The 26053-nt window shown below is 47.3% G+C and overlaps 1 protein-coding gene across 1 annotated transcript in view; it reads right to left on the bottom strand.

The window, feature by feature from the left end:
• Window positions 1-26053, bottom strand: part of CFAP69 (cilia and flagella associated protein 69) — a 1486345-nt gene that overhangs the window by 510522 nt on the left and 949770 nt on the right. The window contains exon 14 of the mRNA XM_069648365.1: window positions 24423-24541. Within this exon, the coding sequence (XP_069504466.1) occupies window positions 24423-24541 (119 nt within the window). The remainder of the gene's footprint in view (window positions 1-24422; window positions 24542-26053) is intronic.

The following is a 26053-nucleotide window of genomic DNA, read 5'->3' as shown; positions in this document are numbered from 1 at the left end:
CATGACATCATCTGGAGTCATAGGACCTCATTACAATGTTGCTGGTCCTGAAACAAGGGTGCCGGCAAGCTTACCGGCACCCTTGTTTCCAGACTGGCAAACTACAAGTCTGCCTGCCGGGACCGCTGTGCCCGACAGGTCTGACCCTGCCAGACACACAGGCCACGGTAGGCATTCTTATCACGGGAGCACCGGCACCGTTTCTAACTGTGCCGGTGGCTCCCGTGTCCCCAAACTCATAGGACTCCATGGGAATGGGGATTAACAAATGTACCGCCGCCTGACTTCCTGGCCGCCAGACCTGTAATATCCCGGTGGCACCAGGAAGTCAGGCGGCAGTTAATTATTAAAGGTCTGGTGGTAGGCGTAGCATCGGGAGGGTTATGGCCAGACCCGTAATGAGGCTCATAGGCACCAAGTGAAGCCGAAGCGGTACTGCACTGCGTCCCGTGCTGGCTGAAAAAGTTTCTGAAGACAGCTTGCACTGGAGAAGATAAAACTAAGACGTAGAATCTGTGGGAAGCAGGAATCAATAAGACATTTGGTACAGGTCCCAATAAGAACAGGTTTACTGTAATGGCCCATAAATGTCTATGGTGGAAATAAAAAGTTCAAGAAAAAAAGTGTCAATACGGCTTTAAAAGGAGACACAGCCAGCAAGTATTTGAGGGTTGGCCCAGTGAAGATTTGTTGGGGTGTACATTTCTTTTTTTCCTTTTAAACTATGAAATATTTAGGTTTGACAGTAATCACCACTTACATTTCATGACATGTATACAGTTCTTTATATTTAAGATCATTGGAGGCGCACCAGTACTGGATGGCAGAAAGGCGGTTAGGGATGATGGAGGGTGCAAGAGGGTCAGCAGGGAGTCTGAAGAAGAGCTGTGTGTCGTCTGCGTAACACAGGAAGTTGGAGGAGAAGGAGGAGATGAGGTGTGCAAGAAGTGCAAGGTAGATGTTAAAGATCCAGGTGAAGAAAATAGAACCCTGGGGGATGCCACAGGTGAAGAGGGAAGTAGGAGAGGAGAATGGGCTCAAGATGACTTGGGAAGAGCGGTTAGTGAGGAAAGAGGACAGCCAGACCAGTGCCCGCTCTGAGATACCGAGAGTATAGTGGAGCCTTTGTATGAGGATGGAATGGTTAACTGTGTCAAATGCAGAGGAGAGATCACGAAGGATGAGGAGCGCTGAGGAGAGTCAAGAGAAGCAAGCAGTTCTTCACAGGTGCTCGGAAGAGCAGTTCCCCTGCCTCTGGATGCTCGGAATCCAGATTGATGGTCATGGAGGCCACCAACAAGTTCAGTGTGAGAGTTAAGCTGGGGCAAGGTCAGCTTCTCAAGAAGCTTCCCAAGGAAGGGGGTGATGGAAATAGGACGATAGCTGGCATGGCAGTTATGGTCAGAGGAAGGCTTTTTCAGGAGTGGGCGTACAAAGGAGTGCTTTAGGGGAGTGGGGAAATATTCTGCGGTAAAAGAGTGATTGAAGAACACAGCGAGAGCAGGGGCAAGAGAGACAAGGTTATCCTTGATGGTACTGGATGAGCAAGGTGAGACCTGTTTAGAAGAGACCTTCATGGAGCGCACACATCTGGTAATTTCTTTCGGAGTGACAGGTGAGAAAGAAAGAAAGGAGGAAAGAGGGGCCTGGGGGACGGGAGTGGCTTTGTGTGGGATGGGATGTGGGGGAGTGTAGGAGAACTAGTTACTTATCCCTGGTAATGTCCTTTCGACTGGATATTCCTCCCACGTATTCCTCATCTATGACGCTTGTTGTCCAGCTTCAGCTGCTTCTCAGAAAAAAAAGATTTCGGCAACGGGCGCTGTGCGTCGATGGCGTCCAGTTGATGACCCTCGAAGGCCTCCATCGAGGGTGGTTTAATCAAAGGCATATATAGCACGCGCAGCGCCCGTTGGCCTCAGTTCTGTTTTTCCCCCTTAACAGCAGAGATACCCACAAAACATGGGAGTGACCGTACTCAGCCTGGATGGAACGGAAGCTGTAACAGCACAGGAAATTCTACTGAGAGATAGGATGGGAGGGCGATGAGGAATAAATGGGAGGAACATCCAGTCGAAAGAACATTACCAGGGGTAAGTAACTTGTTCTTCGAATGGATTGTGTCCTCCCACGTATTCCTCATCTTTGACAGACAGCAGTATTTGGTTTGGAGGAGGGAGTAGAATTTGGATTCATATATTTTCATGGACGGAGTGCAAGACTGCCTTGCCAAAAGTACTATCCTGACCCAAGGAAGACTCCAGGCAATAATGCTTAGTGAACGTGTGGATGGAAGACCACGTTGCCACTTCACAAATGTTCTTAATTGGTACACCCATTTGCAGGGCTGTAGAGGTAGCCATGCCCCTGGTGGAATGGGCCCTGAAGCCCTCAGGATGGTGTTTCTCGGCCAGCCTGTAACATTCTGAGTTGGCCAGAATTATACATCTGTATAAGGTCTGTTTAGAAATAGCCTGTCCCAGCTTGTGTACTTTATACCCAATGAAAGGTTGGTCATCAATACATATCTTAGGCATTCTTGATATGTAAAAGCATAACGCTCTCCGAGGTTGGTACATAGAACACAGCGAGCACGAGACAGTGAGGAGCCAGCATTGGAAAACTTGATATTGGCAGACAAAGTGAACAAGTGAAGGTGCGCAGAAGGTGCATTGGCTGGATCGTGGGGTGCCTGAGGAGGCAGCAAATTTGTAGAGGGGTGGTGCGCGAAGCACGCCTGACAGGTTGTGGAGCCAGAGAGGCTCATAGCAAATTGATAACATTGTGATTGTATTGTGTTCCTCCCTTAACAGCGGACTGTCGAAAGCCGCAATTTGTGGTCAGGTAAACGCAAGAGCAATGCATCAAGGAAAGTGTGGGGTGACACTCCACTACAGCACCTGTGTAAAACACTCCCATCCTATAAGAATATGCAAGTATAGCATAGAATAGTCTAAAAGCACTGAGGGGAAGTTAATTAAACCATGGCCACCTTGCGGAAGTTTCTCCAAAGATGTGCTGCAATCACTACTGATACACATATAGGGTACCTATAATGGGTAGAAGCTAGCAAACCGCATGGCTATATGTGAGCTCTGGCGGATGTTTCAAGATGGCAAGGGGGACACCGCGAGGTGTCAGTGGATGCTGAGACAGCAGTATGTGCAGGGGCCCACAGCCCCACCCTTTGCCCCCACACGTCCCTCTATGCGCGGTCTTCGTTGACACAGACTAAGATCAGGGGATGTACCCATTACAAGAATTAAGAGCAGCAGAGGGGTATTCAAATCTGACATATAAACCACAACCCCACACAAGGGATGAGGGGCAAAGATGCACAGGGCAACCAACCACAGAGAGGCGTGAGCAACGAGGCGTAGAAGGCTCCATAGGAGGGGCTAGAGAGCATAGCAATGAACGAGTGGATACAGGGATAGATTCTCCTGAAGCTGGAAGAGAAGACGGATGGGGAAACATAGGAGACAACTAAGGCAATGGAAGGTCTGAAGGTGAGCAGTGAGGCTTCTGATTGGACTGACATAATGGAGGAAATGGACAGAAAGGAGAAGGAAAGAGAAGAGAGGTTGGAAAGAGGACAGGGAGATGAAAAGAAAGGAAAAGAAGGAGCAGAGAGCAAGAGAAAAGAGGATAGAAAGGGATTGCAGAGAGAAAGCGAGAGGAATCGGAACAGCGGGAGAGGAGGATAAGAGAAGTAGAAGAGATCGAGAGATGAAGGGAGGTAGCAGAGCAGGAAAAACGCAAGTTGATTGAGAGGGAACAAAGAAGGGTGCAGGTGGACAGCTTGGCAAGGGAACATGCACGCAAGGAGGATGATGAGCAAGCAAAACGGATTGTAAAGACACAATGGACAGTGGGTCGGGGAAATGACCAAACTGGAGGGGGCGGATGAACAGAACCAGACAGCACTACCACACAGATTAGGAGTACCACAGAACAGGACAGAACAGGTCTATGAGCCTGGGGAGGGGGGAAGCAGATACGACTTGCAGGATATCGACATTAACTGGAAACCCAACACGGACACAACTAGAAGGCGGAGGCTCACAGATGACTTTTGCAGTAATATGGGCTCGGGATCTGACAATTAAGGGCGGAACAGTGGGGACAAGAGGTGGAGCTACGTAGGCCCTAATCCACGGGGATGGTTGCAGACAAGCAGGTGATGTGGGAGAGAGGGACTGGTATGGGTGAGACAGGGGGCAGCACGGACGAGTGGACACCACGGTTGATGGACGACTCAGGTAACATCAATGATGTAGCACCATATGTAGAGAGGCTTAGAGACCGACCAGGACGAACTAAGGGGGAAACAGCATGTAGAAAAAGAAAGGTGAGGCGCGCACTCCAGTTCCCACTCATATATACCTGCTGCAGACTAATCTGTAACACCTGAAAAGACAGCCTCCCTGAAGATTGTTAGAGACATGAAAGCGCTTGGAGGAAAACAGCAACTGAAATGCAGCAGGTATTCAAAACTGGGAACAAGAGTGCACGCCTCACCCTACCTCTGTTTTTCTACATATCGGTTCAAGAGTCCCGGGCTTTAGAGGCAGCGGTCAGAGGCAGCAGCACCAGGTCACCATGCCCTACCCAGGAGAGCCACATCAAAGGTTTTCCCCACTCCCCCCACCATGGGAAAAAATTGTGCTACTGGAAGGGAGTTGGTTCGTGGTTACCAAAACAGACTACAGCTACTAGAATTCCTTGAGACCAATTTAGACTAATCTGTAACACCTGACAAGATAGCCTCACTGAAGATTGTTAGAGACATGAAAGCACTTGGAGGAGAATAGCAACTGAAATGCAGCAGGTATTCAAAACTGGGAAACAGAGGGCGCGCCTCACCCTCCCTCTGTTTTTCCACATATGGGGTAACAGCTATAGTATGCTCAAGAGAAAGGTTAGAGGGGGAACATGATGACAGTGTATGAATACCCATACCAGAACCAATAGACGTATACGCTGACATTAGAGATGCGGACAGACAGGTCAGGCTGACTAGAGGCGTGCATGGGGAGGTAGGGTTTACACAGATGCCCTTACTGAAAAAGGGAGCGGGCGACCTCAGTATATACCATGGAAGCACATAGACAAGGAAAACGTGAGGTGTAGGTTTACCATAGGTATCAGCAGGAGCTGGTAAGTGGATATATGAGATGGAAAGGATGACGGCGGGCCAGAGGCTAGCAGTGGGGGATGCGAAAGGACTTTTAGTAACGATCCTTGGGGAGGCTGCCAATGACGTACGCAGCATGATGGGTCGCCATTTGCAAATTGCAGGGCTGACGTAAGGCAATCCTTAAGGACACAATACCCAGACACATCAGACATTGGTGCAATTATGTCTCGCAAAACGGAGATGGACGAAGATCATTTACACTACTTTCAGGTGATCCAAGAGCTTTGGCGTCTTGAAACTCGAGAAACGTGGGACAAAACAGTAGCAGTATTTTAGCACATATTATGCCAGGGGTTACCAGAACCCGTTCAGAAACAGTTAAGGAAGTTGGTAGGCATGGAATCAAAATATTGGCTAGAAGAACAAGTTACTTCTTACCTTGTAAAGTTCTTTCGATGGGATGTTCCTCCACCGTATTCCTTATCTTTGATAATTCGTCTCCAGCTTGCTGGCCTCGGAAATGTTTTCTCTCTAGGGGACGCTTCGCGTCGACGTCCGCCGAGTCGATGTCCCTGGACAGCCACCGTATCGGCGCCGACGTCACCATGCCCATAAATAGCCACATGCGGCATCCGTTGCTCAGTTTCGTTTTGTAGCATAAGATAAGTCATGCCTGAATTGGTTATTGACCTTGAAGGAGCGTAAACTGCAACCACAAGGGAAGTATTACTGCGGGGATGGATGGGAGGGGCGATAAGGAATACTTCGGAGGAACATCCCATCGAAAGAACGTTACAAGGTAAGAAGTAACTTGTTCTTCGAAGGGATTGTGTCCTCCGAAGTATTCCTTATCTTTGATAGACTCCCATGGCAGTGGCATGTAATTGAAGGTGGGAGTAATAATGTCATGTATCCCTTTTAGGAATGAACCGAATGTAATACGGCTTTGCAAAATCTGGTCTCTTGACTAGTGGAGGAATCCAGTTTGTAAAATTTTGTGAATGTATGTGCGGACGACCATGTGGCAGCCGCACATATGTCTCGGACCGGTAACCCTCTTTGGAGGGCCGAAGAGGCTGCGATACCCCTGGTTGAATGAGCCCTAAGATTTTGGGGTGGCTCTTTGCCTGGCAGTTTGCAACATTCCAGAATGGCCAAAATAATCCACCTGGAAATGGTCTGTTTTGTTATGGGTAGTCCCAACTTGTGACCTGAGTATCCTACAAACAGTTGGTCTGCTTGCCTAATCCTAGCCAGTCTGCTGATGTAAAAGCTCAGATGTCGCCTTAGGCCCAGCCTATGTAGCCTTTCTTCCTCTTTCCCCGGATGGGGAGGAGGGTAGAACGAAGGTAAGGTAATTTTCTGAGTGATATGAAATTCAGTAACGACCTTTGGGAGGAAATTAGGCTTCACCTGTAGGACAACGTTGTCCTTATGGAAAATTGTATGGGGGGTTTACAAGAGAGAGCTTTTAATTCGCTCACCCTCCTAGCAGATGTTAGTGCTACCAATAGGACAGTTTTAAGAGTGAGAAATCTCAGCGAACAAGAGTGGAGTGGTTCGAATGGAGTACCCATTAGGAAATTTAAGACTAAATTTAAGTCCCAGAAGGGAACTTGGAATGGTCTTGGAGGATAAACATTAGTTAATCCCTTGAGAAATTGTATTACTAGAGGTAGTTTGAAATACGATGGTTCCTCCGCAGTGCGCTTGAAGATTGAAAGCGCTGCGAGATAGCCTTTTACAGTGCCAACTTGAAGGCCTGAGTTTGCCAAGTAGAGTAGAAACGATAACACTGTTGGTGTACCACATGAAAAAGGGTCGATATTCCCTTCTCTACACCAGCTGCAAAATTTGTTCCAACGGCAGCGTTATAAAGACTTTGTTGCTGGCCTTCTGGCCGAAACCAAAACCTCCATGACGTCATCAGGGAGGTCCCAATCCTTGTACCTCAGCCTTTCAGAAGCCAAGCGTGAAGGTTGAGGGTTCTGATGTCTGGATGGAGAACTTGACCTCCCTTCTGTGAGAGAAGATTCTCTTCGAGTGGAAGACCGATTGGAGGACAAATGGACATATCTAGAAGGTCCGGGTACCACGTTCTCCTGGCCCAGTCCGGGGCAATTAGGATCATGGTTTTCCGGAATCTTCTCAACCTCCTGATCATTTGAGGAATAACAGGGACTGGTGGAAACGCGTAAAGGAGTGGGAACTCTCAGTCCACTACGAACACGTCCCCTAGAGATCCTCTCGGGGGAAATTCCCTTGAACAGAACAGATCGCACTTCCTGTTGGTGCTGGTGGCAAACAGATCCACTTGAGGGGTTCCCCAAAGGGTGAAGATCTCTTGAAGGACTTCCTGAGCTAGCTCCCACTCGTGGGAGACTGTGCTCTGTCTGCTCAGAGCGTCCGCTGTCAAGTTCTTCTCTCCGGCTAGGTGGACTGCCGATAGAGAGATTCCTTCCTGAATTGGCCAAAACCAGCGCTGCATTACCTCTCTGCACAGTGGCAGTGACCCTACGCCTCCTCTCTTGTTGAGGTAGTGCATGGCCACCGTGTTGTCTGTCATTATCAGGACATTTCTCCCCTGTACTGATGGCAGGAAAGATTTCAGCGCTAGTCTGATCGCTCTCAGCTCTAATAGGTTGATGTGTAGTCTGGACTCCGATGGAGACCAACAACCGCTGACGGTCAAGTCGTTGGCATGGGCTCCCCACCCCGTGAGTGAGTCGTCTGTGACTACTGTTATCTCCGGCCATGGTTGCCAAAACAGTTCTCCTTTCAAGATGTTCTCTGGATAGGCCCACCAATGAAGGTTGTGGGCTACCTTGTCTGGAATCCGGAGGAGATCTGTCATTCTCCCTGAGAATTGCGACCACTGAGTTCTCAGTGCCCACTGAAGAGATCTCATTCTCAGGTGAGCCTCTGGCACAAGGAAAATGCAGGATGCAATGAGGCCCAGCAACCTCAAAAAGTCGAAGGCTGGGAGACGTTGGGCATTTTGAAACTTGTTGACCATCTGCAGAATATCTTGAGCCCTCACCTCTGGTGGCAAGGCTTTTCCCAGGGAAGTGTCCAGGACCGCTCCAATGAACTGGAGTCTCTGTGATGGTATCATCTGTGACTTCTATAAATTGAGGGAGGAGCCCAGTTTGTGAAGGAAGTGGCAGACATAATCTAGCTGGATCTGAGCTTGTTCCGAAGATACAGCTCTGATCAGCCATTCGTCCAGGTAGGGGTAGACGTGTATCCCTTCCCTCCTTAGACTCGCAGCCACTACCGACATTAGCTTGATGAAGACCCTCGGGGCGGAGGTCAGCCCAAATGGCAGAACTCGAAATTGATAATGAGAGTCGCCAATTGCGAACCTCAGGTATTTCCTGTGTTTGAGATGGATTGACATATGGAAATAAGCATCCTGAAGGTCCAGATATACCAGCCAGTCCTGGAGCTGGAGGACCTGGAGGATCTGAGAGAGAGTTACCATGTTGAACTAGTCCTTCCTGAGGAACTTGTTCAATTCTCGTAAGTCCAGGATGGGTCTCAGTCCTCCGTCCTTCTTTGGTATGAGAAAGTAGGGGGAGTACCAGCTCTTGTTCCTGTCCGCTACAGGTACCGGTTCTATGGCACCTTTCTCTAGCAGGTCTACAATTTCCTGCAAGAGGAGCGGATCTGGAACTTTTAGAGAGCTGTGCCCCGGTTGATGACTCTGAGGGATGTGTAGAAAGGGTAGGCAGTAACCCTGGGCAACTGTCTCCAATGCCCAAGCATCTGACGTAATAGCCTGCCATTCCGACAGATGGTGAGTTAACCTGCCCCCTACAGGTGTTTTGTGTGGAAAGACCTCAGAGTGGTTTGGGGGCGGCTGATGCAGATGCCGAGGGTAAAGAGGCACCTGCTGCACCTTTAGTACTTTTGACCCGTCCACCTCGGGTGGATCTCCATTGGGCTCTTTGAGCCAGCTGTCCTCTGCCTTTCCCGAATGCGGAATAGCAGCGAAAGGACTTTCCTCTCCCAGAGGTTCCTGAGGGGTGAAAAGGAGTTTGGCGGATTGCAGCTCCTAAAGATTTTGCCGCTGCTTTAGATGTCTGCAACTTTTCCAGACTGTCATCAGCCTTTTTACCGAATAAAGAAGAGCCGTCAAAGGGCATATTCAAAAGTCTGGCCTGTGCATCTGGAGCAAAGTCAGACTTTCGCAACCACGTATGCCTGCGGATTGTCGTACTTGCCGCCATGGCCCTGCTGATACTGTAAGCGGTATCGATGCCAGTTTGAAGTGACTCGCACATGGCACATGGCATCTTTGCCATCTTTGATGATGTTAAGGAAGGCTTCCCTTTCCTCTCCTTCCGGTATGCAGTCAGCCGCTGATGAAGCAAACTCCCACAGTGTGTAACTGAACCTGGCGAGCGTGCAGGTGGCGTTGATGGACTTCAACGCCATACTACAAGTAGAAAATACTTTTTTTGCCATAGCATCGTACCTTTTGTCATCTCTATCCTCTGGGACAGTAGGGTAAGCGGATCTGCTGCTTGATGAAGTTGCCGCTTGAACCACCAGGCTCTCTGGAGTCAGGTGTTTTGATAAGTATTCAGGGTCAGCCACAGCTACCCTATACTTGGCTGACAATCTTTTATTGACTGCAGGGATAACCTCAGGAGTTTCCCAATTAGATGAAATCTTCCTTTGCAAGGCTGCATGAAGGGGACCACAGGATCCTCCTGTGGACCCTTGTCTAGTATATCTATCAGGTCAGACTGTTGAAACACAGGTGAAGGCGCAGACCAACCCATAAATTCAATAATCCTTGCCATCAGGGTTCTATAGGGTGTTTCGGCATGTTGCCCTGGGTCTGGTTTGACAAATTCCACTTCTGGAGAAGTGTCCAGCCCACTTGCTTCATGTAATGATTCCTGTAGGTCTTTCAAACTTCTTTCCTCAGAGGTAAAATCCTCTGAAACAGGTAGTGTGGTACTCTGCAACCCGAGGGTTTCCTGGTAAGAATCCTCCCCTTCTTCATAGATTGAAGATAATCCGGGGTACTCTGACCTCGGAAATGGTGTAAAACCCATTTTTAAGGCAGAAGGAGCCAAACTCGTCATTATTGGGCGAGAAAGTGTCGATGTCGATGTGACAGGCTTTGAAGGCGTTGAGAAAACTGGAAGAGGCCTCGAAGAACTCGAGAGGATCGGGATCCTACTCGAGGATGTCGACGACGGTCTTGGCGTAGTGCCGGAGGCTCTTGGTATCACCGTTGGCTGTGAAGTAACCGTTGTTTTCTCTTTCATCGGCGTCGATGTCGGCATCGACCATGGCATTGATTCGATCGACCGATGCGTCGAAGAACCCTTCGACAACGGCGTCGATGGCGCCTATCCATGCTTCGCAGGGATCTTCGACAACGGCGTCAATGGCGCCGGTCCATGCGTCGAAGGGATCTTCGACGACGGCGTCGAAGATGGTGCCTTCTTACCCGATGGCCCGTGACGCTCTCGGGTGGATTCTTTCGCGAGGTGCAGCGACTCGCAGCGTTTTGATTTTTCGGGTTTTTCATCCGGGGTATGACCCTCAGCTGTCTTCGAGGGGGTCGAGGCCGCTTAGCATTTTCTTCCTGAATTACTCCCACTCAGCCTGAGAGCTGTGTTTTGTGGGGCAGGAGACACTTTCTGGGGAAACAGAAGATGACGAGGAAGGGGATCTTCGACGTCTCTTCTTTGAGTGTCTAGATCTCAACGAATGGTGGGAGCTACTTCGAGACCTAGAATGGAAATGCTTTCGACGGCGAGGAGACGAATGCTTCGACTCGGCTGAAGAAACTTTCGAGGAGGTTTTGACTGACTTACCTCTCTCGAGCTTCCCCTTGCGCTCCTTCAAGGCTTTCGCTGTCATGGACATGCAGTCCTCACACTCCGAACAATGGTGCTCGACTCCCAAGCACCACAAGCAGATCCTGTGTGGATCTGTTATCGACATTTTCTTACCGCAGTCTCGACATTTTTTGAAGCCGGACCGCAGAGTCATCGATTCCGATGAAGAAGCCATCGAGAACGAGTTGGTATTTCGAGTAAATATAAGAGGTTTTATCTGACTGAACAACGCAATGATATTCTGAGGCCCACGAAGCACAGAAAAACGGAACTGAGCAACGGATGCCGCGCGTGGCTATTTATGGGCATGTTGACGTCGGCGCCGATACGGTGGCTGTGGAGGGACATCGACTCGGCGGACGTCAACGTGCAGCGCCCTCTACAGAGAAAACATTTCTGAGGCCAGCAAGCCGGAGACGAATTATCAAAGATAAGGAATACTTCGGAGGACGCAATACCTTCGAAATGCAGCTTATGATAGTGTGATGCTGGAAATGCATTGGAGGTACAGGGCTCCATGCTGAATTTGACAGGTGCTCTGAGTAACATCCATTTTGGGATACCCAGGCCCTGGCATAGGAATCAGTGGATTCCTGATAGGAGACAAGATGGCCCCTGTGGCCTCTTGGTTTCTATAATCTGTTACCTTGTTTTCCCAAAGTCCTGGGATGCCCTGACTCTGTACCTTCCCCTGACTGACTGTTGGGTGGAAGAACCATATATGGTATTGAAGTCCAGGCCATACTGTCTGGAGCCTGCCCAGTGACTGCATGTTGTGGGTACACCCTTGGGGTGGGCCCTGGGTGAATGGAGTGTGTGATCAATATGCATTCTATGTTATGGGTGTCTGGTATATGTGTGTGTGACACAAAGAATGAGACCGCCTTGCCTGAAACTGAGAAGAATGCAGTGTGGTGTGCTTAAAGGCTGTGTGCTTGCCCCAATCCACATTCCTTGTTATGGGTATCTGGATGGAAGTAAATGGCCTGAATGCACTGTGAGCCTGATTGGCTGCCTGCCTGCATTAATGCCTTTCTGAATGATTGGCTGCCTGAGCTTGGCTCAGCAGGGTGAATGAGAGACAGATCTGTATACCTGGGGACCTCTCACAACCAGGATTGTTCAGAAGCTGAGGTTGAAACTTGAAGCTGCTTATCCTTGAAGCCCAGCTGGAAGAAGAAGAAGAATTGCTGCTGCTTTCCTTCGACCTGATTCGAAAGCTGTCAAGTCTGTCCAGGACTGATCCGAGAGAGGACCTGGCAAGGAGACCTCTCCCCGAGTTACGAGGGAACATCGTGCAGGAGCTGACTTTCATTGAGGTACCCTGGAAGCCAGTCCCGAAAGCCTGTCGACCGGCGACGGGGTCCGCTGAGAAATCTGAAGTAAAGCACCCGGACATCGAGGCCATCAAAGTCCATTGCCGTGGACCGGCGATAAGAGGATTTCCGCAACCGCAGGAAGCCAGTTGAGTCGTGTTGCCCAGAAGTGGGGACAGCCTGACTCCATGCTGCTCAATGACAGGAGCCACAGGAGCCTTTGCTTAAGACATTTCAAATGAAGGGCTCCCTTGCCCTCACCGTCAACTGCTTTGCCCCACCAGAGAAAGTCGAGGTCGCTGACGAACCGAGGAGAATCCACCAGTGGGTTTCCCTCCACCCTAAATCCACAAAGACGCAGACGAAGATCCGAATGGCAGCCATGGTAGAGTCCATATCGTTGACGTTCTTCATCAAGTCATCTTTGCGGCATCAAACTCTCTTCTTTGAGGACTCTCAACGCCGAGGTTTACATTCCTTTGAGGACTCTCGACACCCTGTGGCTCCTGCTTTAAAGGGAGTTCACCCACGAGGAATCCGTCGACGAACCGTCGAAGAAACTCTGCTAAACTCAGGTACATTGGGGTAGTAGAAAATTTTAGCAGGAAACAAGACTATTTTAAACATATATGGACTGGGCTTGTTGACATACTTTATTTACAGGATGCCCAGGTGGGTTGGGGGGGATCCTCACACAGAACGGTTTCATGGTAGTGGGACAAACTATTCTGACATAGTTTAACCTAACTTGTCTTCCTTCCTATGTCTGATGTTGATTCACATTGCTATTGGACTTGTAGGTCATTGAGATGGTCAGCAGTTGGTGCATTTTAAAGGAGTCAAGAGTTACTGTGGTACCGCATAGACATTGTACATATTAACCATATTGGATTATCCAAAGCACAAAGTGGGTTATTATTGATATTGATATTTTATTTCTATCGTACTCGTACACAAGTATTTCAGAGCATGACAGGGCAAGGGAGGGGAACAGGGGAGAACAGAACAGCGATCTTACTAGGTCCAGTGACATTGAGAACTTGCAAGTGCATGGGAGAGGAGGAGGGGAAAAGTGCATGGCAGGGGGAGAAGTGGAAAGTGTGAAGCAGAGGAGAAACAGATAAATAACCATAAATAAATAATAAAGGCAACAAACAGTGGTAGTGCAGCCAGAAATGTGCAAGTGCTAGGTTTAAGGCAGCAGGCAGGGTAGGTCTGATAAGTGCAGGAAGAAAAAGAGGGGGCTGTATGGGTACAGATACAGACCCCAGTGCAAGGGGTGGTCCGGAGGTAGTGCAGGAGGGTGGGGAGTTGAGCAGGTACCTGGGCCTGGTGGAGGACAGAGGGTGGCCAGGTACACAGTGCCAAGAGAGCAGATCAGCAGGGCAGAGGGTGAGCAAAGGCAGAAGAAAAGAGGATGGTCTTGTGGTGTTTCCGGAACCGGAGATGGTTCTCCTCAAGTTTTAGAGTGGCAGGGAGGCTGTTCCAGAGGGGGGGGGCCCAGCCGAAGACAGAGATCTACCCCCAGCTCGTTTCTTTGAAAAATGACTGAACCTGAGGGAGTTGGAGGTAGAGGAGCAAAGAGCTCGAGAGGGGAGGTATTTGCAGAGGGATAGCTGAAGGTATTTTGGACCAGGCCCCAGAAAGCCTTGTGGACAATGCAGAGGGTTTTGAATTTAATCCTTGCATCCACTGGCAGCCAATGGAGAGATTTCAGAGCTGGAGAGATACGATCACGGGCTTAAAGACAAGGACAAGTCTTGCAGTCCTGTTCTGGATTAGTTGCAGAGGGAGGAGAGTAGAGGCAGGTCGATTTAGAAAGAGGCTGTTACAATAGTCCAATCTAGAAAGAACCAAAACTTTGGATACCATGAGCTTCTGGGGGAAGAAGAGGAAAGGCAGAGTATCTCTGAGGAGGTGCAGTAGGAAATTTGACTTTTTAGAGACCTCCGAGATGTGGGCGGAGAAGGAAAGGGTGGAGTCAAAGATGACTCCAAGGTTCTTAGCCTCGCAGGTGGGGGTAGGAGGAGGGCCAAGGGAGGCCAGCCAGAGAGTGAGGGGAAAGGATGGTGAAGGTGTGCCGATGAGGAGGATCTCTGTATTGCTGGCATTCGGACAAAGATCATTGGGGACACAATCAGAGATGAGAGAGAGGGAGAGGAGGTGGCAGAGGGCAGCCTGAAAATGAGTTCAGCGTCGTCAAAGTAGCACTGGAAAGTAGCACTGGAAATTTGTTGTGTGTTGTGTTGACAATTAGTTGTGTATATATACTTGTGGTATGTGTTGACAATTAGTTGTGTATATATACTTGAACCTTATTTATATAAAGAACTGATAACATAACAGTGTGTGGACATTCCTTTATGGGGTGTTAAGAACCAGCCTGCATCACCTCCTGAGAGCTCAAGCCGCATAGAGAATCTTGGCTGGGGTGCTCTGTCCTTCTACTCTGCCATATAGAGGGCAGGAGTGCAGATACTTCCCCTCCAGTCTTTACAGATAGTACATCATTGTAGGCTATTGCAAGAAAAGCTAAAGAAAAAGGCACCCGAAAGGAAGTTAGAGGAAGTGAAATTGGTACAGAAAAAACAATCTAAGTACGCAGTGGAAGGGGCATTACTAACGAGCACAAGCACACAAGGGACAGTAGCAGCAGCACACACAGCCGTCCCCATGGGGGGAGGATTCGTGGGGTGGGGGGAACATGCAGCAAGGGTTCCGAGGAAGAGGGGGGCCATCGAGAGGACGCAGGCTTGGACAACAGCTACATCACAACCAAAGGGGTTTTCCGGGGGGGTTTCCAGGGATCTGGGCAGCAGGGCCAAGAGGATAATGCGGGGGATTTCCAAGAGCAAGGGAGAGAGCCACCACAGTGTTGGACATGCTGGCAGATAGGACATATTTCGAGAGCTTGTAGAAGTAGGGGGATGCAACAGAATTGGGGAGCACAGTACCAGCAGACATATCAGGTGGACCAGGATGACTATTACATGCAAGACCAACACCAACAACATCAAGGACAGATACAGAGCACACACCAGCAGGCACAGCAGATACAAGCACCCATACAGCCGATACAAGCACCCATACAGCCGATACAAGCACCTGTACCACAGTAGTTGCAAGCACCACAGCAGTTGCCACAGATACAAGACAGCATTCAGCAAAGTGACGGTACAGTGTCACAAATGGACTGCATGGAAATGGGCCTGATCAGAAAACTGGGAGGGGTCGCCATGGTGCGGAACAACCCCTTTACAGGGAATGGGATATCCTTATTCCCTCAATTGGACAGGCCACAGACGGACTTGAGGTGTTCCATCCTGTCGATCACACTCAAACCTGCGGAGGAAACTTGCATAGGTGTGGCAATAGGTGACAAAACATTTTTCTTTATGTAGACACAGGGGCGACTAGGTCCTGCATTCGAGAAGGAGCATTTAGATTGTCAGGCGATACCATGAAGCCTCAAGGATTCTCAAGGGGCTCAGGAAGTGGTCCCATTCACAGACTATATTTCTCTTTCGATAGGGAAACATGACTTATCTCTGCCATTACTTTACTCTCGACAGACACCTGTAAATATATTGGGACGAGACAGTATGAGCAGACGAAATGTGACAATTTCATTCACAAACAAGGGGATAATGTGCTCCACACCAGAAATTCACAAGCTCAACGTAAGAGAGATCATTTAAGGTTATTCTGGATGGAAGGTACAGATGGGGGTGCCAGTTGACGAGGAGCTGTTCCAATACGGGACTGATATTGCCATTGCATGGCTCCCAGGGATTGCAGGGAAGATGTGGTGGGTCCCAAACAAGTATCTGTTCAGACCAGAGATACCATTGGATGAGGCAGAAGGGACAATAGTTCATTAGAAATAGAGGCAGTGGTGGTGAGAGACAAGTGGATAGCAGTTCACCGAATGGATGACACAGGAGGACCATGGCGAGCAGCGATTGCAGTGGCAGAAGAGTGCAGGCTGACAATAGTGACAGACGAAGAGCTATTCAGGGACGAAAGGTCAGAGGCCGAGATGGTGTTCAAGATGAGTGTGACTTAATGGTTGAAAATACATTACAGAGAGGTACCACAGGGGATGGCAATGGTGCTGGAAGCACCACCATCCTTCTGCGAGTAGGATCTGGCCAAGGTGCCCAGCATCCTTTTGACGTCAAGTCCCTATGATGTGGGTCTTCTGAAACGAATAGGGGGAGTGAAGATAAAACTGAAACCAGGAGCAATCTTACCCAGAGTAAAACAGTATCCACTTTCAAAAGAAGCAGTTGAGGGCATTTATGAAACAATTGCCGCACTAGTGGAGGGAGGCATCTTAGAATCACTGTGCAACATGGGGTGTGTACCAGTCAAAAAATCAAAAAGGGGGGTTGTGGCGTTTACGGCCTCTTGATCACATTGCGGAAGCAGAGTATCCTTTGGTTCCCAATCCAGCAACAATTTCGTGCAGCATTCCAGCAGAAGCTGCCTGTTACAATAGACTTGAAAAATGCATTTTTCTCAGTAACATTACACCCAGCCTCACAAGACTTGACTTCCTTTATGTGTAGCAACCGGAAGTGGAAACATACAAGACTTCCTCATGGGATCCTGCGAGTCACCATCCATATTCAATAGGGTCCTCCAGATGGAACTAGGAAACATACAAATGGAAAGCACGGTCCTACAGTAGTACATAGATGACATTTTGATTTGCAGCACAACAGAAGACCAGTGCAGAAATGACTCAGTGCACATGCTGTCAGTGTTAGCTGACAAAGGATACATGGTGGAAAAAACCCAACTACAGTACTGTCAAAAGGAAGTTCTATACATTGGACAGACTATTTCCCAAAATGGCTGGCGGATCACACCAGAAAGGGAAGAGACAATACGCAAGACAGCGCAACCCACGACAGGGAGAGAGATGCAGTAGTTCTTGGGATTGTGCAATTATTGCAGAGCATGGGTTTTCCATTACAGTACATACACAGGGTCTTTACTGGGCGCTCTGAAGGGAGCACAAAGGGGCGCAAGACACTGCAATGGATGATGAAATGACTGAAGCATTGACTGAGCTGAAAGAAGCAATATGCAGAGCTCACGTGTTAGGGATCCCAGACTATAAATATTTTTTTTCTGTTCTCTCACACTAATGGTGTAGTGATGAAAGCAGTACTGACAGAAGACGAGCTTGGGGCACAAGCCCATGGCATATTACAGAGGGAAACTTAACCCAGCAATGAGAGGACACCACCAGTGTGAACAAGCTTTGGCTGCTGCCGCATTCTCGGTGGAGAAATCCGCATCAATTACCATGGGTGGCAACAACACTCTTTACGAGGAGCACATCCTTTTTGCGATACTGTAGAAGCCAAAGAGCACACTAACAACACAGAGAGCATCAGGGTACAAAAAGTTACTATCAAACCCATCCATCAAGGTGGTAAGGTGCAGATTTGTCTGCCCAGCAATTTTTCTAGCAGACATTTTACAAGAAGGTGACTATGCACACGACTGCGCAGAAAACATACAATAATTCAGGGACACTTACAAAGTACATGAGGATGAACTTGAGGGGGGAGACATGCGGTACATTGATGCGTCGTCGACAATTGACCAGACAGATGGGGTCCGACATACAGGAACTGCAGTAGTGAGGCTGAGAGAAGATGGAACAAGTGAGGTAGTGGCCAGTGCGCAATTGCCATCCCACTATTCAGCTCAAGCCTCAGAGTTAGTGGCTGTAATGCTAGCATTGGATCATAGCAAGGGAAAGGAAGTGCAAGTGTACTCTGACTCCACCTACATGATGTCAACAGGACACTTAGGACTGCACGATAGTTGAGAAGAGGCTTCAGAAGAGCCGATGGGACACCTGTACAGCATGCACTTTTATTGGGAAGACTGACTGAAGTTATACAGTACCCCGCACAGATAGCAATAGTAAAATGCCAGGCACACACACAAGGGGAAGATCCTATCTCAAGAGGAAACAAAGTAGCAGACTCAGAAGCAAAATGTGCAGCATATTTTCGAGTGTCACTAGAAATGGAGGCAGCATCACATGCCCGAGACTATGCAAGGAACATGGTACTGAAGGACGGGTACAATGCATTACCAGAAACGTAGATTATGGAGTTGCAGGGAGCTGCACCCAGGGAAGGTAAAGAACTGTGGACAAGGAGGGGATGTACAGAATCTCCAACAGACACTCTATGGCGACAGAATAACACAGGGAAAGTGGTGATGCCACAAGCATTATTGAACACTGCAATGACAGAGTTACACTATCCAACACACACGGGAAAAGAGGTAATTGCTGCCCAGATTGGAGAAACATAGTTCTGTCCTAATTTGGCAGAACACATGGCTGAATCTGTAAGCACTTGTTTGACATGTAAACAATTCACAGCAGCACGTACATTGAGAGTTATAAGAGGAGCCATACCTCGACCAGCAGGCCCATTTCAGCATCTACATTTCAATTATGTTGACATGAATCAAGTGTGTCAAGGATACTGTTACATGATAGTGGTTGTATGCCCATTCTCTAGATGGATTGAAGCAGGACCCTGTTCACATCCTGAAAATCTCATAGCAGCAAAATTCCTGGTTTGGGAAGTATTCCCAAGATGGGGCGTGTGTGAGGTCCTGTGGTCCGACAACAGCCTTCACTTCGCCAATTAGATGATCAAGCACATAACCACGTTACTGGGCATTCAACACAAATTCTCTTGTGCTCATCACCCGCAAGCAAATGGAGTGTGTGAATGCCTGAACGGTCTTTTGAAAAAATCAACAGCATAAACAAAGCAGAGCACAAAGAAGAACTGGCTTCACTGCCTACCCCCGCACTGTGTGCATTGCGCAATAAGCCTGGGTCCGACCATCATTTAACGCCCCATTTGGTGGTGACAGTATGACGCTTTCAACTCCCACTGGCTCCAGCCACAAGGGCATTGAAGGATGCAGAGAGTAGTGCAGATGTGTTAGGTCGGGAAATGTATGACTACATTACTTCCTTGATTGCTAGTGCCTCTTATCTCTCACCAAATACAACAACACCGGGGAGGCCCAGAAGGCAGCGGAGAAAGCAACAGTGATGATGAGCTGAAGGACTATGGGACAAAAACAATGTTAAAATTGCTGATACCGTGCTTTTCAGGAATTTTGTGAGAAGGTGGGATGCTCCCAGATTCACAAGCCCCCACATTGCCACAGCAATAGCAGACAAAGCTGTCAGATAGGAGAGGAAGATTGTGTGGAATCACTTCACAGACGTCAAGCCCTACCAAGCAGCGGCCTTGCCTGGAAACAAGTTCAACAGGGCCAACAGCCAGCAGCAAGAGGAGCAAAATGACGATTTTGAATTTACACTGCCGAGTGGACGACACCCAATGGTTACTCACTCAAGGGCAGCAGAGCTAGGGAACAAACTTCTCATACATTTAGAGTGAGGATACACTGTCTGGTATTTTATTCCCTACACACTGTAATAATTGATGATTGTCCATGTTACCCGCAGACAATAACCCTGATACTTTCTCAGACCAATTTGTCCACAATTTGAGAAGGCCCAGCAGATTCTGAGCACCATCACCCATAGTGCATTATCTTGCCTTTGTAGAATATTTGGCCCAATCTTACCCACAACTCAGACAAGGCAACCCTTCTGTTCTCATCACATTGAGAGACCCAGGAGTAAGGGACGTGTCGGAGAAGGTGTTTATATTTGTGGTTAACGTCTACATGGTCCACAGGGTTTAAAGAATTAACTGAACAGTAACCCAATAACGCACCTTTTCGCTCTTTTCAGGCGGGCAACTATATCATCAAGCTGCACAAGGATCAAGCAGTACAGGTAAAAATGGGTGAAATAATAAAAATATGTGATTATATTGTTGTGTCTTCTTATTCCAAGTGGATCGTTTGCATTTATATGTTGTAGAATATCACTGGTTGCTAGCGCTACCACTGTATCCTCTACTAACATTACCCCAACCCCAGCAGGTGGAACAAACACATCAGGTAGACAGGAGAGCACTGCAAGCACGGTAAGGAGAGGCAAGCGTAGTGTTGACACACACATGAAAGGGGTAAATCTATATCTCACCAACACTGCTCAAGTGTCTAACAACATGTGGTACAAGCACATGATTAAATTAGGTAAGGAAACTACCAGAGAGAGCTCTTATGTCTGATCATTAATCCTCTATGAAATGAGTGCCTCCAGAACATTTATAACAACTGAAATACCAGGAGGAAGAGCAAAATGCCTGATGTACCTGGCAATGGTAAGAACTCGAGGAAGATTTCAAGGGAAGACAGCAACACTGAGATGGATGTCTCAAGCAACCTTCCCGTATGAGGACAATTACATAAAGACTCTTGATATGATGAACAATTATTGGCAGTTAGATGAAGCAATACAATATATAACTGATGTACCACAGGCAGGGGACACACAGACTATAATGTTGACACCATTGCCTTGTCCGTGGACAAGGGTGAAGGAGATCGGAGGAAAACCTGGGTGCTGGGAAAGGCAGCAGATACTTGTGTAAGGCCAAGTAGACCAATGCCTATAATACCCTTGAAAACGCCAGCACTGTGCTACCAAAACGATGGTGAGGTGGAAGTTGGGTAAAATATAGGAGGCATGAGCATAGAAAAGCATGCAGCAATGAAAAAGGCACATCAGTACTGATAGATCACTACTGGGCACGCAGATCCAAGGCATACGAGAAACTGCCACCCAACTGGGGAGGAGTTTGCTCACTGGTACACATCAATATGCCATCATTGGTCGTGCCACAGAAGGATGTAAAGCTGGGTGACTTTCCAAAGATGAACACTAACAGGAGAAAGAAGAGGTCCATCGAAGAAGGATCAATAGACAAAGGGGAAAAGCAGGGGAAAATAAGCAGGGTGAAGAGAAGCAGCTATTTCTCACTGACATCAGAAGAAACTCTGGATGAAATACCAGCAGAGCACAGACTATTTAGCAGAACACAGATGCTCTTTGCATCATTCATTCCATCTGTGCAGACGTACACAAATGAGAAATGGCTGCAGATTACCCAATGGGATCTGATGATGACGATAAACTCCACAGTGAATGGGTTCAACGCATTAAAAGAAGCGCTCCAAGCAGTGAGGTTGGTGGAGCTTCAGAATAGATATGTTCTAGATCTACCCACAGCGATGGAAGGAGAAGTTTGCGCAAAAATTGAGAGTTCCTGTTGCACATTCGCACCTGCCAACAACGAAGATGATGGCAGACTGACAGAAGCAGTAACAACTATCTCAGATGCATGCCAAGATGGCGGAAGTAGCCAAGGGGACTTGAAAGGACCAGAGCTGGAGAGCATACATCTGTTCATGGATGCCGTCATAGTTATGAGATGGGCTGAAGGTGATAATGGGAACACTAATATTGGCAGGAGAGACACTACGCATAGTGTCACTCCTGAAGATTTGCATCAACCAATGTTGAAAGACAGCAGAGGAAACTATTGGAATGATTGTTGTGATGGATGTGAATATAGGAGGTGCAAAAGACAAAATAGTGGAGGAAAGAGACAAGCTGAGAGATAGAATAGCGAACAGGTAAATGTTCTCACTTGAAGCAATGAAATTGGACAACCCGTTCAATGCGAAGTACTACAAAGGAAAGTGGGTGAGGTGCAACCTGGAAGGAGTGTGCAGTTATATGGAATGGACTTTTGACGACTACGTGAAGCACTATGGACACCTTGGAGGAATAACAAAGATATAGCAGCCAAGAGCAAAAGGCTTTATATCTTTGGGATGTGGTCAACAGGTCGACCAGTGGGGGGAAAGAGAGGGTAGGGGTCCCGATACCACCCATCCGCTCCCCGAAGTTCATGATGAGGAGAAAGGCCAAAAATGCTTACAGCCACCCATCCTATTTCGGACAAATCCCAAGTGCAATGATTGACAAGTACACTGAAAGGTATCCTCTCAGCCAGCCATACAGACTGAACCCTGTACATAGCTTCACATGCATAGGAGAAGAAACCGATATCGTGGACGGAAATACCCTTATGGACTGTCTCGACTAAAGCACCAAGAAGCCATGATGCTGACGTGTTAGTGACACCACGACGTAGCAGCGTTAGACATGAAGCCCATTTGCAGTCCTGCACTGCATCACACAACCACACACTCGTATACATGAAGGACATGAGCGCACAGTTCTATAGCTAGAGGACAGATACATATACATACAGTCATTGCTTTTATTATTTTTGCACTAGCCAAATGCAGAAACCGCAAAGCACAAGAGATCGTGAGCAAACTTGCAGATGCTTAACGCAAATAACCCTATGGAATTACTGGAATATATATGGAACCTGATAGGACCAAGTGTGACTAACGTATAGAGAATGTAGCATAACATGGACAATGAAGAAACCGCATTATGAGGTTTAGGAAAATCACAGCAGGCCTCAAGCCACTGAACATGAGATGAGCTGAGCTGACTCAGGCTGCACAGAAAGCAAGATGTGTGGGACAGGCCTGCATCCAAGGTCAGAGATAACAGGACACATTCCAATCTCCAGATGACAGGGGGGCCAGCTGCAGATAATCAGAATAACTCCTCATGATTGTGAGCCGCAGAGCTTAATTTTTTGGTCTATAAACATGTGGTACAGCCAAATGAGACAATAGACAGTCTTCCATGGTGGGAAAGAAGAGCCGATCCCAGCAAGCCAGACGCAAACTGCAATAAGTGTTGCAACATAAGGATCATATTCTCATAGGCAAAAGTGGTAGACACAAGTTACAATACAGACACATAATCGTTCAAATCACCCTGAAGAGGTGCACAGCGAGCCGAGAACTTGATCGAGTCCCAGGCCTGGGGGCATCAGCTTCTCCCAATCACAGCGTAGATTCCCAGGGGTGGATGGCAAGGGGCAAGAACCAACGGTAAACCCACTACTCTGCAACAATGTAATTGATAGTTATTTTGGGATGGGACAGGCCAGCCACCTGACAAGTAAGGACCTGTAGAATAACATCTATGGAGGACCGTATAGGTTATATAAGGCTCAATACCCAATGCCTCGGGCTGATAGGATTTTTGAGAAGGAGCCCAAGTGGTGATGCCAGAGTCACACAAAACCGGTCTGCGCGCTGTGGAACTGCGAGATGTACCAGCATCTTCCTGTGTTCTTGTTTTGATCCCTGTTGGTTATATTTTCAATAAACCGCAGGTTGTACTTGCCGTTGACCGAGTCCTCTGTATGTTCTGGGAAGGTGTTGGGCCCTCGAAGTCCGCAGAACCCACAATAGTTCTGGCATACATGGGAGTCCCACCCAACAACATTAAAATGGTGAAACCCGTTAGATATTAAAATATTACCTATTTCATATGATTGCAATAAACTCCTTCATAGATAACCTCTATTAATTTAAGAATAACGTATTAAAATTGGGCAAAATTTGATCATGAATCAATAACGTTCATGATTACACAAAATTATGTGTAAGGGGATAATTTTCGAATCACCCCAGATCACAAAAATAGATTCTAAAAATGGGTGTTTAACTGTAATGCATGTTTTAACGCCTATTTTAGTGATCTGGCTGATTTTGTTAATTTTGTAAGGCAGAGCTGGGACATAGTGTATGATTTCTGTGTCCTCCTGTCCCCAACACTCCACATGCAAACACTACTTGATTTAACGCCAGCGTATCATTTTCATGTTAGCATTTAACCAATGGATTCTTGTGGAAACCGCCTGTTTTATGCACCTTCTAAAATTAGACAGATCACATAGGAATCCGTTGTAAATGCCACCTGCATTAATTGAGGAATACATTTACACTTTTTGCATAGAGTAGTGGAAAACAATGTGTTAACCTGTATTCGCCAGGTTTAATACTTTTTGTATGTTGTGCAAATGTACAATATAGCATGGAGGAGACCCAATGACAGGTTAAACTCCTCTATGCCATCACTATATCTTTTTAACGTGATGAATATTATTAACAGACAGATATATTGAGCAACAGAATGACAGCTTCATCAGTGCTATGGTTTCAGTCATAGTGCTTCGAAGTACAAACCTTTTTATGAAGATCATTTTCACAAAGAGTAGATAGAATAAATAATATATCAGCCTGGATTTCCAACACCGTAGCATCTTCTTTTTCTTTAGAGCAATTAGCTGTTTGATTCAAAATTCCTATGAAATAGAAACATATGTTACTTTCTCACAGAAATAACAATGTCAAACAGTTAAAGCTTTTAAGACAATGCCGGAGAATAACGTTAACAAATGTTTTACACTTGCATGCAATGTACCAGAATTCTCTACTGGCCTCCATTGCTACCCCAAAGCACCAAGGCCACACCAACAACTATCAGCCATTGACGGGCATCAAATTGGACACTCATCACAGTCCTTTAAGCTTAAAACCCACACTCCGCCTCACCAAGCTACCTACGAATCCCAGGTGAAAGACAACTAAAATTAAACTTATGATCTGCGACTCCAAAACAACCCACCCAACAAACAGAAGAAATGTAAACCTGTCCCAAGCCACCACGACAGTCAAAAACATTAATTTTCACATGGACAACTATTTTACCCTTGAACTCCACGTTAAAGCTATAGTGAGATCCTATCTTTCAACTAAGTTCCATTTTGGACTTTCCTGCAGAAAACCATGGTAGTCATTGCCCTAGTAATCTAAAGGCTGGATTATGCCAACAGCCTTTACCGAGTTCTCAGGGGATAACTGTTAAAACATCAAAAAATACAACAAAACACAGAAGCCACACCCAGTCGTAAAGGTTAAGAACACATCACCCCAGCTCTGCAGACATTCTACTGGATCCCAGTCATACACCTTATCCAGGGGAAAACCATATGTTTATTAATACCTGCACCTTCCCCTGCTGGGGCTCAGATGCTATCACAGAGAAGTTCATCAGATAAGCACTTGTCAGAACGATCCGATTCAGCAATGTACTTGGACTAAAAGTCCCACACTACCATCTGGAATGCCAAGGAGGGTTATGTGTCTCATTCCTGCAACCAACATATAGAACGCCATACTCAAGCAACTCTGCACCTTGGAAGACCACTTAACCCTCAAAGCCACCTTAAACTTGGCTTTTCATTGGACCACAACAAGTAAAATATTGCAGATGCAACATGCTTTAATGACTGCATCCTATGGGATCAATACAACTCTCACTAACTTTTATGGACTCAGGAAACCAAGATCTCCCCTGAGCACAAAAACACAAACATGAGCAGTCCTGAGGTGAACTCAATTGTGTCAGCTGTAACCACCCATCTGACAGAACAGACAAGACATCAACACTGTTGTTAAAACTCAGGCCTAGACCATCATTCATCATCATAACCCGCTCCGTCTAAGTCAATTGCCCTCTACTCTGACACAGAATTTGATTTCATCCCTTCATTTGCAATATCACCATTATGACCTCCTTTGGTGAAACCCTATGAGGTCAATTCTGTCATCAACTATGGACAAAGGACCATTTGCGTTCTGGGGGCCACCAGGGTAACGCCTGACATACAAAAGCAGACCCTAAAAATGCTTGCCAGAATCATTCAATATCTGGTCTGCTCTCTTCTGTCTAGAACTCCTTCCACTCACATGGCCTACATGATACAAAAGATCAGGTAATTGGGTAAACAATGCCACCAGTATGTGAGGAGGAA

Source organism: Ambystoma mexicanum, chromosome 2q (genome assembly GCF_040938575.1).
Source record: "Ambystoma mexicanum isolate Mex_15411 chromosome 2q, UKY_AmexF1_1, whole genome shotgun sequence".
Classification (NCBI taxonomy): Eukaryota; Metazoa; Chordata; class Amphibia; order Caudata; family Ambystomatidae; genus Ambystoma; species Ambystoma mexicanum.
This window is presented reverse-complemented; position numbering and strand designations above follow the sequence as displayed.